This window comes from Podarcis erhardii, assembly GCF_964252035.2.
Source record: "Podarcis erhardii genome assembly, chromosome: 3".
NCBI classification, from domain to species: Eukaryota; Metazoa; Chordata; class Lepidosauria; order Squamata; family Lacertidae; genus Podarcis; species Podarcis erhardii.
Window position 1 is genome coordinate 86,795,613 of NC_138507.1, and position 12,670 is coordinate 86,808,282.

Sequence of the window (12,670 nt, forward strand, 5' to 3'; positions counted from 1 at the left end):
AAAATTAAGCAAAACTATAGCTTCTACCTTTGCAATGGTAGTCAGTTATTTGGCATCCCAGCCATAGTAGACACCCACTGAAACATTCTGGAATTGAACAGTCTACGCAAGTGTCTTGGGGTACACCACCTTATTAACTTGCCATCTTAAACTATGCTTTATGATCTGGAAATAGCACAAGTCTAGTCTTAAGATTTTCTTATCAGCAGGATATCAGGATCCTGCCCACTGCAAAACCAGTATGTGACTTTTCGTGTGTGTGTGTGTGTGTGTGTGTATGAGAATGAGAATGAATCCCCAGGACAAATGTTGAAATTCCTTCGTATCAAAAACCTTGGGATCTTCATTGCTAGATTCAAGACCCACCCCAGCAAGGTAATCAGCTGAGTTAGCTATACTCCATCAGAATTCCTAGTTTTCAAGTGTTGGTGGGTGGGAAGAGATTACTAGCTCTGTACAAAAATAAAGTTTACTAAGATATCATTCTTATTGAGAGTAAGAAAAATAATAGCAAAACAGATTTTGGATGAAGCAAGCACAGCGGCCACTTCATCTCTGGGCAGAAGCTGGATCCTGAACAAATTCTTCCTTTCTCTCCCCCCCCCCACACTTTTTCTTTTTTGCTGTGGTCTTACTTCCATGAACAAAGAGAATGGCTTTCATTGACCATCAAAACATGGTAGCAAGCGGTAGATGCCCCTTGGTGTCTTAAGCTTGGGGTCTCATTGGGCCATGAAGCCTCTGTGCTTAATTGACCACAGTGTCTCAAGAGAATGCAAATGTGTAACATGACGGTAACCTCCTTTTTGAGTAAATAGGTTTTGATGTGTGCATAGGTGTCAACTTAAGGGCAGTGGCATTGATTTTGACACTCAGTGTAGCTGCATGGAAACTGATATGTCATTAGCTCAGGGATATGCCTATGAAGTGCATCTAAACTAAAGAAACAGTATAATTTTGGAAAGGGGGAGGCAGAAAAACTTCCCCATATCAGAAATTGCAGCACCTAATAGTGATTCTGCTACATTCACTAGCATAATACGAAGCCATTTATGTTAAGGTAGAGATAAATGAAAATGCCCCTTAATGGTTAGCTCCAACATTCTCAGTGCTAAAAGATTTTGCATCTAAAATAGCTGTGAAGCCAATCTTCTCTATCCCAGTACAGTGGTGCCCCGCAAGACGAATGCCTCGCAAGACGAAAAACTCGCTAGACGAAAGAGTTTTCTGTTTTTTGAGGTGCTTCGCAAGACGAATTTCCCTATGGGCTTGCTTCGCAAGATGAAACATCTTGCGAGTTCTTGCGAGTTTGTTTCCTTTTTCTTAAAGCCGCTAAGCCATTAATAGCCGCTAAGCCGCTAATCGCCGCTAATCGCCGCTAAGCCGCTAATAGCCGTGCTTCGCAAGACAAAAAAACCGCAAGACAAAGAGACTCGCGGAATGGATTAATTTCGTCTTGCGAGGCACCACTGTAGTACTTGTATTTTCTGAAAAGAAATAACCACATAAGATTCACAAAGGAATGGAACAACATTTCCTGCTTTTTTCAATTTTCACTTCTGGTAGTTTTGGTGTCTATAATATTTTCACACTATTAAAATGTTTATGTTGAATATATTGAATAGGAAAAGTGTTGAGCCCCCATCCCTTTTCTGTGTAAGTACTTAAGCGGTAAATTTGGCCTTGGCCCTGGCTGCATTCACATGTTTGCAGATAGCATTTAGTTTGCCCTTTATAAATAGGCATGGGCGACGTTATTTGCATTTTAATACGAACTTACCTAATTTGCACTTCCCAGAACAATGCAGAAACCGAAACACAGTTACCCTTTGAAATTTGTACCTTTCTGAAATTTGTAATGCTGTTTTCGAATCAAAAAATGGACAGAAAAATGCATATTATTATAGAGAATTATATAGAAAAATATGTGTATTAGTACAAAACACAGTTTATTATAACATTACTGTACTTTCATAAATATATGTATTAAGCAAAATTGCTTAAAAAATGCATACATTGTGAGAAATGAGAACAAGATTTATTATGTACCACTTAATGCCAAAATAGGCTTCTAAGCAGTTTTGAGAATATAAACACCAGTTTCACAACTTTATTGAAATACACAGTAATTAAAATGATAGGTTTTTTTGTGCAGACTTCTGTGTCAGTTTACGAATCTGAGCAAACTAAGCTTCACAACAGGGAAAATGAGAAACTGAGAGAAACAAAAAAATGACAGATTTGTCTGTACCTACCTTCAAGCATAATGTATACCTTCTAGCTTCTTCCTGCAAGAAAAGTAGTCCCAGTCAAACATGACATAATTCCGCCATAGTTTGTAGAGATATTTATCTGTTAAGTACAGGGTTGTGCTTTGCTAGATTGGGAGCAGCAGCTATGATTGAGCTTTTAAAGGTGTCAATTTGCTTGGAAATGCTAGAAAGTAAGTGCAGTGGATATACCAAATCCAATGGCTAGTTTCTTGGCTTTGGCTGTAATTTTTTTTTTAGCTTCCTCTTTTACGCTCACATTTTTATCATGCGTAATATGTGCAGCAAGGACAAAAAAAAACCCCGCACAACCCTCTGGTTCCACCATTAATTAGGTATGCTATTGCTCTGCAGTGGTAACGTGTCTGTGCTAACAGTATAAAAAAGGTTAGTGAGGCCTTTTATTATAAAAACAACTTTGAGAGAGTTTTGTTGTTTCATTTGACCTTTAAGGTGCTCTTTAAGGAGCTCTTTAGTATTTGACTGGTGGCGGGCACCATGTTACCAATTCAGCTCTCTTTGGACCTTCTCATTGGAAGGCATGTGATGATGGAACACCGACAAAGGTGCACTCTACATCATAGGTCCTGGCAGTGACAGCGCCCATTAATGACACTTTTTTACCCTGCTCACTGCTCAGTTGTACTAATAGAACAGCACATCAAGCAAGGCTGTAAATAAAAGTTATCACCTAATAGGTGGGCACTGAAGTGGAACGCACAGGAGCTGAGGCATAGAGGCCTTATTACCGCTCATCAGCAATTATAAACAGGATAAAGTGTCCAGGACTTGCACTGACACAGCAAAGGCTAATAGAGGCTGGGAGATGATAATGTACCAAGATAGCATGATGGATGTTGATGGAATTTTACTGTCTCGTTTTGCTGCCTATTTCTGATATCAATTGTATTATCTCCTCCATATTTCCATATCTTTTTTTCGGAGGGGAGGCAAAATGTGAAAGGATGCTATGCATTTAGTACACTGCACCCCATGGGTTGCATTTAAAAGATTTGAGGTTACTATCGTTATGGTTACCATACATTAAAAATAACTAACATTGGCAAAGTGTCTATCGTAGGTCCCCCTGCACCCTAGGATTTTATTTTATTTTTTGTACTTCTGCAAATCTTGTTGATAGCACCTCCTTGGTTCTCAGGAACCCAGTTTGTGTACAATCCTGTCAGCATTCACAAGTTCAACTGATAGTGTCTACACAAGTGCATACTGCCTTCCTCCCGCTGTTAAGCAACCACAGCCAACCAAACTATGTTTCACTATTTAAATTAGTTCTTTGCAGAACTCCATCTGCTGTGTGAGCATGCATGTGAATATCTTAACATACAGAGCTTACAGTAACTCAGATTGGAATTGCATCTTGTCTGGTTCAGTAAGGGGCAGATTAGAATTCTTTCCAATATTCCCGCACTATATTAGTGTAACATCTCAGAAAATGAAATTGAACTGCAGCCATGTTTCTGGGGGTGCATGGGTCCCACCCCCGTATTTCATTATATTTATGGATCACTTCCTATAAAACACCTTGCAGTGATTTAACTCTAAAAAACAATTACATATATAAAAAGTAAAACAATTTCATATATAAAACATTGACATATATAAATGACATATGATGACATATCAGCAAATATGTTTTTACAAATACTTGGGTGATATTCAACTTCTTACTCATATTAGACCTATTGAAATTAATGAATATGACTTGGTCAGGTCCATTATTGCCCTGGGTGGTGATCACCTATTATCTTTCCTCCTTCACTGCAGCAGATGATTTCTAAATCATTTTACTCTGTACTTCTGTATTAGGTATTCTCTTCAGTTCTACAATAGTTGTGTACAACACTTTTTGTATGCTTAATTTTTAATCATCGTGTCATGGTTGGTATATCATTGATTTACCAGTTATAAAGCTGTTTCTCTGGGGTAGTTTAAGTCAATGGCTGAATATTAGATATTTCTCTTAGTCAGCAGCAGAGACTTTCTTCGGAATAATTTGTTGTTGAGGACTGGTTAAAATCCTAAATTGGCTGTTTCTATGCAAACCAAGTTTTCTGTTTCAGCCTTTCTCATTGCAGAAATAATTCAAAATAAGGTTAAGTATAATAACTTAGTGTTTTATTTTTAAAAGCAATTTTCAAATTCTCTATTGTAAAAGGGCCATTTTAAATGTATTTTTTTAAAAACACAAATGGAAGCTAGAAATGGAATGTGTGTACAATCTCTTCTACACAGCTATAGCTGGGAAATAAGCAATAACTTCTTAAAAACTGTTGTCTTATGTTTTTAGTTTCTAGCAGCTACAAGCAAATGTAGATTTCAAAGGCTATGATTTCGCCTTTGAAATACACATCCACATACCTTGCAAAGATCTTGGTTCCACAGTTCCAAGTTTGTAGCAATTAAGACTCAAGGCAAAATACTGTTTGTGTAATAAATGGTGTACACATGAAAATTGAAGTAGCGCTTGTTCTGGATAAATTTCTTCAGTGGGCCAAGCAGATTCCTCTAACCAAAAGATTGTTGCCTATTTCTTAAAACCATGAACTGTCTACAGACATTTTCATATGGAAAAGTATAGATTCTGGTGTTTGTTCTTTGTCTTCTCTCATTCCTCAGCAAACCACCTGATCAAGTCATTGTTTGTTCATGCCCAACACTCTTACTGCCACTTCTTGCTTCTGGTTTCCTGTGTCTTTTCCTTCCTTTATTTTCCTTCTTCCATCCCTTCTTCCCTCTACAATCAGTGCCTAATGTGCAGAATTCTTGATGGATTTCATTTTGATAGCTTAAGTTCCTTTTTTAAATAGTCGGGGGAACTGTGGCAGTGATGTTTGAAGGCTCATTAGTTATTGCCCTTACTGATGTTTGCACAGTAGTTGGGATCATAAATGTCAATCTCTCTGGCTATGATAGGTCTTTTTTAAAAAAAACTCCCTTGAACGCCATGCCTCAAATACTGTCATCATGCCGGAGATTAATCTAACGAGTCCTTTCTTGAGAAGCAAGTAGAGATTGAGGAGTTTTTTCTCCCTTGATACTTTCTATCTTTTTCTCCCTTCCTTCCTGTTTACATATTCCCTTGTTCATCTTCCCCATTCTTACCTCTGTTGAGGAAAACAATTCTCTGAAACATCAGGGAAGTGCCACAATTGCTGTTAGGAAAGCTATGTGTTGTAAACTGTACTGTGTCAGGAGATTAAGAGATTGAAATTCAGCACTGACAAGTCCTGACACAATTCATTTCAGAATTATGAGACGAGAACATTGAATAATAAAGACATGAACAGTGACCGTAAGGAACAAATGTAACTTGCAGCCAGAGACAAAACAGTTTTTAAGGCATGTGCTCTGCTTCAAGACTGCATTAGAAATTTTGATCTTCTGAGTGACTTAATTTCTCCTTTTTCCAATATTGCAGAGTATCTACAATTAGAAGAATCTGCATCCTTAGAAACTGTACACTAGTGAAATCCTTCTTTTCACTTGTGTTATGGCAGCAGTACACTGTGGTAAAGACCACCCTTCCTTTCTCTCTTCCCACCCCCTGTTCTCCAGTGATATCTCACCAGGCACCTCAGCATAGTGTTACCCCAACCTGGCCTCGTGGTTTGCTTGTCACAACTCAGACTCTGGCCTGTATCTAGGCAGCAGAGGAAGGCATGGAGAGAGAACTTTTAGCAGTGTACACCAACATGCTGCGCTTTTACATTTAAACCATAGTTTAGACACTAGCAGTAATTCTTTGGTAAAACAATCATATTATTTATGTGTTCTTTGAGAAATAGAAAAGTGGAATATAAATTTATTTAATAAATGAGATAAATGTAGGCATACCCCAATTATATTAGGTGGTGGTGGTTGTAATAATAATAATAATAATAATAATAATAATAATAATAATGTATTATTTATACCCCGCCCATCTGGCTGGGCCTCCCCAGCCACTCTGGGCGGCTTCCATAGAAACCAAAAATACAGTAAAATATCACACGTTAAAAACTTCCCTGAACAAGGCTGCCTTAAGATGTCTTCTGAATGTCAGGTAGTTGTTTATCGCTTTGACATCTGCTGGAAGGGCGTTCCACAGGGCGGGCGCCACTACCGAGAAGGCCCTCTGCCTGGTTCCCTGTAGCTTGGCTTCTCGCAATGAGGTAACCGCCAGAAGGCCCTCGGCGCTGGACCTCAGCGTCCGGGCAGAATGATGGGGGTGGAGACGCTCCTTCAGGTATACTGGACCGAGGCCGTTGTTGTTGCTGTTGTTGTTATACCCTGCCTTTCTCCCTAGCAGGGACTCAAGACAGCTTACAGCTAAAAATAAGAACAATTAAAAACATAGAAAAAATAATCATAGAAACAATTAAACAATGATAGTGTGTATATATTATATATAATCTATTAATATTAGTCAACTCTGGCTTACAATGAAAAGACCCACTAGAGTGCTGTTGCTTTAAGCTGCTTAATTAACAATCATCTATTTATAAAATATTTCCAATGAACACAGTAGCATATTATGAAGATTCTACTGTGACTTGGAAAGACAGTAGGCCCATTCCCTCTTAGTCTTTTGCCATCTCCAGATGTCCCGCTCCACTTCCCATTCTTTCAAAATACCTGCATGGGAGACTAAAGGAACAATTCTCTCAGCATCATTGCTGTTCATTATATCATAAGGAGCTGGACTAAAGATTTCACACTAGGAGAATGGGGAGTATGGCACTTTCATCTGTTTCCCCTTTATGATAACCCAGAAGATGCAGGGAGCCTGTATGGGGCAATTGCTTAGTAACTCAGGCAGCAAGTTTAAAACTTTTCCATAACTCCACACACTCTGTCTCTACATGCTATTATGTAAGATGTTCGTTGTAGTAACCAAATTGCTTTATCAGGTGTATCTAGAGACCTAAAATCTTACTGAGCTATTCTCACAGAGCTTTAGGCATGCAACACATTGAATTGTTAATGTTACATATAATCTCAAAGTCTAGGGCTGAATATGCCATTCCGCTTTTAAAAATGCTATTGGATGATAGCCTTATGTTAGCCCTCTCGTGGTTTGAAATGCAGAATGGGGAAGTGCTGGCCTATCTAGTTAATGCATAACCTTTCACTTGCACTACGTTATTAGAAATATTTAGAAATTTAACTTGCAGTTAGTTTGTACACTTGATTTTAATCAAAATGCAATATACTACACATAGAAAGAGAGAGAGAGTAGAGTAGATTAAATACAATGGCCTGCTTTGCACGTAATAAGCCAGAGTGAATGAAACTATGGTAAGGGGAGAGAGACTTTGTGCTGGCCACCAGGCAGTGGCGTTTTCCACCTGCCTTGCCCCACCCTCTGGCTCCAGGAGCCTTCACAGAGAAGCTTCAGAGGAAGACCAGTGAGGGAAGAGAGGAACCTTTGGAACAAAGTTGTTGCCACATGCATTATGTGCACGTGTCTTTTAATAAACTGAATGAATAGAGTGGCAGAATATGAGTCATGGGGGTGGGGAGTGTGTGTGTATGAATGCTTAGTTTAGTTCATTGGTTGCTATTTCGTTAATGTTGTTAATACTGTTTTATGGATTATGAATTCTGTAGTACTTTGTGAATCCTATGATATGACTTTTGTTGTAATTGTGCTGTTGCCTATTTTTTTAGTTGTTTTGTTAATAGTTTTTTATAGACTGCAGTTGTTTTACTGATGATTTATAATTGTTTTACTAAAGATTTGTTAATTATGCTATGTGATTTATGTTGTATTTGTGATGTTCTGTTCTGTTATTGCTATTTATTGTTTGTAAGCCGCTTTGTGATTCATGTGAATGAAAAGCACTACAGAAATAATAAATCACATGAAGAATGCTAATACACAGTACGCAAATCACACGATAAGACAACCTCTTCACTTTGCCTTGCAGTGTAGAAAACATCCCATGCACTGGCTTAACATTGTATGTAAACAGACATTCGTAGTTTGTTTTTTTCCAAGCACACCATGAGAAAAAGCAATGATGAAACCATGGGTCACACATAATACTAAATCAGCATTCTTATTTCTTTCCTCCCTGCATGACAAAGTGGGGCAGGCAGGCATAATTTGAGCAGCGTGTTTGATCCTGGTAAACTATAGTTTAACTATGGCTTACTATTACAAGCAAACGAGGCTATTATATAGATTCCAGCTGGGCAGTCTAATCACTTGGTCCTCACTTGACACATCTTTTGAAGTGGATTGTAGGTTTGAAAATGCCTCTTTGCACACTGTGGCATTCTGAATGTTATGGGCATTAAATGTGTTAGCTTCCCTCTTCCTGTAGGTGGCTTACCTGAAGTACCTTTCAATTTACAGCTTTGTAAAGCAATGTATTTTCCTATCTCCACTCCTTCTCAACAACATTAGTTTTCCGGGAGAGCAAAAATTACAAATAAGGTTATTAAAATATGTAGTACCTTGACTGGCTTTAAAGAGAGATCCTCAGAGGATTTTGGATCTGTAGCGGTAGGTACATGTTGTGTTTAGTTTATCTTGTCTGTGTATAATCATTTACATTTAAATTGTTGTTCTTGTAGAGAGAGGGAGGCACAGTACGGTGCTTTCATGTGCCGTCGTGGTTATTGGAGCTGCAGCTAGCACACTGTGCCCTAAAAATCTCTCTCCCGCTCAGCCAGGAAATAGGCTGAATTTGCGTTCAATTGTTTTTTCTTCAGAAGCAGAATTGGTTTGTATGTAGTCAGGACAGTAGGGAGGCTGAAGATGTATAGGAAAATCTACAAATGAGATGAAAAGCAAGGCTTGTAGTTGCCTAGGCTGGTGTTTTCTCTCCATGTGTCATCACAAAGTCAGAGCCACAACCAATTGAGAGTAAGAGTACGCCAACTCATTTTGTATTTGGTTTTGTAAACCAGGAAGGGGCCTTGTGGGGAACAAAGCTAATAGCATCTTTACCTGGTGCCTGTTTTGACTACTAATTGGGTTTATATATATGCAAGGGGATAAAAAGAAACACACAGTTTGCAAGCGATGCTATATGCACATCATTAATTCCGTGACTAGAGTAAAGGCCTCACGGAAGAAAAGCTAACACTGTGCTCCAATGTTTCTCATAAAACAACAGATTCACAGTCGGAGAACGAGGCGTCTCCTGAGAAGCGGCCACGATTATTGGAGGACAGTCATGACAGGCCTGAAGAAATTAGCCGTTCTAAACAGAAGAGCAGACGCAGGTGTTTCCAGTGCCAAACAAAACTGGAGCTGGTACAGCAGGAACTGGGATCATGTCGCTGTGGTAAGGATTCTTACGAACTGCCCCACCCCACCCTTGTATGTCTGGGGGGAATCTGGGTCATGTTGTTGTGATGCAGCTTGCACCGGTGTAGAGAAAAAATAATGAAATCTGTACAGTATTGGAAGTGGCTGCAACCTTACAAAAAGTCAAGACTCTTAAATCCCTTCACAAGTATACTAAAGCTTTGTACTCCATGTGTGAAGAGGTAGGTTATAAAGGTCCATTATACATCCAAGTAAAGATATATCAGTTTGTTGGATTTTCCTTCTGGGCAGTAGCTCCGTGTTTCTGCCTTTGTGCCAACAAATGCATCATTCATCTGATATTAAAGGCATGGGTCAATTCTAGTGACTCCTCACACATGGGAGAGTCCCAGTGTCTAGACTTGAGCTTCCATTCTTGTAAAGGTTTCTCTGCTCACTGCAATGTGAAGAACAGATGTGTTTGAATTCAGGGATCTGTACATGGTACCTTGAGGGGTCATGCGCAGATAGTTCTTTATTGGAGGAGGGAGGATCAAACGCAGTGATTCATCAGGAAACCAAGGGATCAATTGCAACATAGCAGCAATTATAGTAATTGCTTATGAGGCACCTTGAACTACATAACAGAGAAATACTCCAGTTCTTTTTTTTCAATAGCAATGTACACCCTGTCTCCAGATGTCAATACTCTCTTAGAGGAACCAAATTTGTTGCTGTGTATTCAGAGTAATCTGTGCGTTCGCCTAATATTATTCTTTCATGATGTGCATTAGGTATGAATTAAATGGCCAAACTGTCTGTACAGTTATAACTAAGGGTTTTTACATATGTCTAGTTAAATCAACAGAATAAAGCAGGCCATCACTGCAGAACATTTAGTGCATACAAGCTTGTGACTTAAACATTTTTCTTGGGCTTTCTCAGTAAAATGTGAGCTAAATGATGAGAACTGCTGTCATTGTAACATGTCTCTGTACATTCTGTTTGCCAAGCATGATGTTTGCACTAGATGCTATTCTATTATTGCTTCTGTCACAGTTTGAAGGAAGGAGCTTGTTAGTGTCTCTCTGAAGAATATACTCACAGATAAAAAAAAATCTATTTATTTTCTTCTTCAAACTCTTAAGTTTTAATTGAAGAAGTAACTTTTTTGTTTCATATCACACTGGAAACAACATGCTGACCTTTTAACTTTGCTTGGTCTGTGGGTGTGTTATATATAAAAATGTAAATAGAAATTACAGATATTGAGTGTTTGTATCACACTTTAGTAGAAAGCATTTTCCTTCTCTTTAACCAGAATCATTATGTGCTAACTAAATTGCACCATAAAGACTTAAAGATACTATTTTTAACAGCCTGCTTCTGGTCTTCCAGTAATATCTTCAAATCCAAATACTTACGGGTTTATATGTTCAATCCAGCATGGTTTTCTTTTTCTAGGCAGTGTTGTCCTTGGAGGTTCCTTTGCAGGCACCTCATATCCTCACTGGATATGTTCCTGTTTCATTTAAAGTTCATAAACTTAATTACAGTTACATTTGCAGAAAAGTCCACTTGAAAACATGCAAATCAATTCAGAGAGTGACAAACCAAAGAACCCCCATCCTGTTCTCTGTGTGCAAGTTGCATTCTTTTCCAAAGTAAGAGTTCCTTGATGGCCTTTTTGAGCTCCCAAATGTTTGTTGATGCATTCAGAGATGAGAATAGAAGATGCTAATTTGCAGCTTAGTCAGCATGTTAACCACAGGATGCTTAGCAGACCCATTTCCAGACCTATTAACTGCACTACCATAATATTTTAATAACACAACACTTTGTAAATTATCTACTTTAGAAAATACACAGCAGGAAAGCTTGATAAATATGGATTTTGGAAGGGCACATGAAGCATGGATAGGGCAGTGCAGATTATAATTATTAGGCTATATCTGAAGTGGGCATGTCAGGGGCTGCTATAAGCCAGGCCAGTGCTTATGTTGAAACTACCTTGACATGTTTGCAACTATTAAATTTTAAGTTCCTCAAGCAGGGATGGGCCATGTAGTAGCTTAATCTATACTACCACATTCATGGCCTGACAAATATTATTCCTGCTGCTTCTCCCCTCTGCCTCTTCCTCCTGGTAAACAACAGCTCCCTGCCTGCTGGGAAGCTAACAGAGTGGCTCCACCCCACCCAGAAAGCAGCCTCTTGTTTAGTGTGATGTCCATAACTCTGTGCCAAAGAAAAAGCACTTCCTGTGCCTAAACAGGCTGAGCTGGAATGCTGGCAAAACAGAGCCACGGTGGTTGAATGGTTCCCATGTCTGAAATATGGGTCAATTGCGGGCCCCGGATAGGGTTGCACTCCCTTCTAGGAGCAGGTACGCAGTCTGGGGATGCTTCTGGATCCAGCTTTTTCACTGGAGGCCCAGGTATCCTCAGTGGCTAGGAGCATCTACACCTGATACAACAGCTGTGACCATTGCAGGACTAGGAGAGCTCAGGCATGGGTGACTTTAAGTTTGGATTACTGCAATGCTCTTTCTGTGAGTCTTCCCTTGCTGTTTGACACAGAAACTAAGCATATAGCACTTCTGCTCAGAGGTCTGCACTGGTTCTGATTTGTTACCAGGCCAAGTTCATTGTGTTACTATTGGTATATAAAGCATAGCTGTCAATTATTCCCCCTTTTTAAGGGAAATTCCCTTATTCCGAATAGGATTCCTCGCAAGAAAAGGGAAAAGTTAACAGCTATGATATAAAGCCCTTAACAGCTAGGGACCAATTTACTTGTGAGATCACCTTACCCCATAAATGCCCACTCAGCCACTTAGATCTGTGGACCTGGCACTGTTGCAGATGCCACATGATGCCCATTCCACATTTGTAAGAAGTGGATCTTTTAATGTAGCAGCATCTGCCCTTTGGAACTCCCTGCCTGTTGACATCACATAGGTGCCTTTGCTACACTAGTCTACATTACCTTGGACTTAGATGACCCTTGGGGTCCCTTCTCACTCAACAACTGTATATACAAAAATGTTTTAAGCAGGAAATGAAAACTTTGTTTAGGCTAGCCTATCCAGACATATGTATGTTGATTTGTTTTAATCTTTCACTGTTAATTTTAATTC

General features: G+C 39.1%; 1 protein-coding gene across 1 annotated transcript in view; it reads left to right on the forward strand.

Annotated features, from left to right (window-relative positions):
• Positions 1-12,670, forward strand: part of ZFAND3 (zinc finger AN1-type containing 3) — a 146,394-nt gene that overhangs the window by 107,136 nt on the left and 26,588 nt on the right. Inside the window, exon 6 of the mRNA XM_081854227.1 lies at positions 9,398-9,568. Coding sequence (XP_081710353.1) covers positions 9,398-9,568 — 171 coding nt within the window. The remainder of the gene's footprint in view (positions 1-9,397; positions 9,569-12,670) is intronic.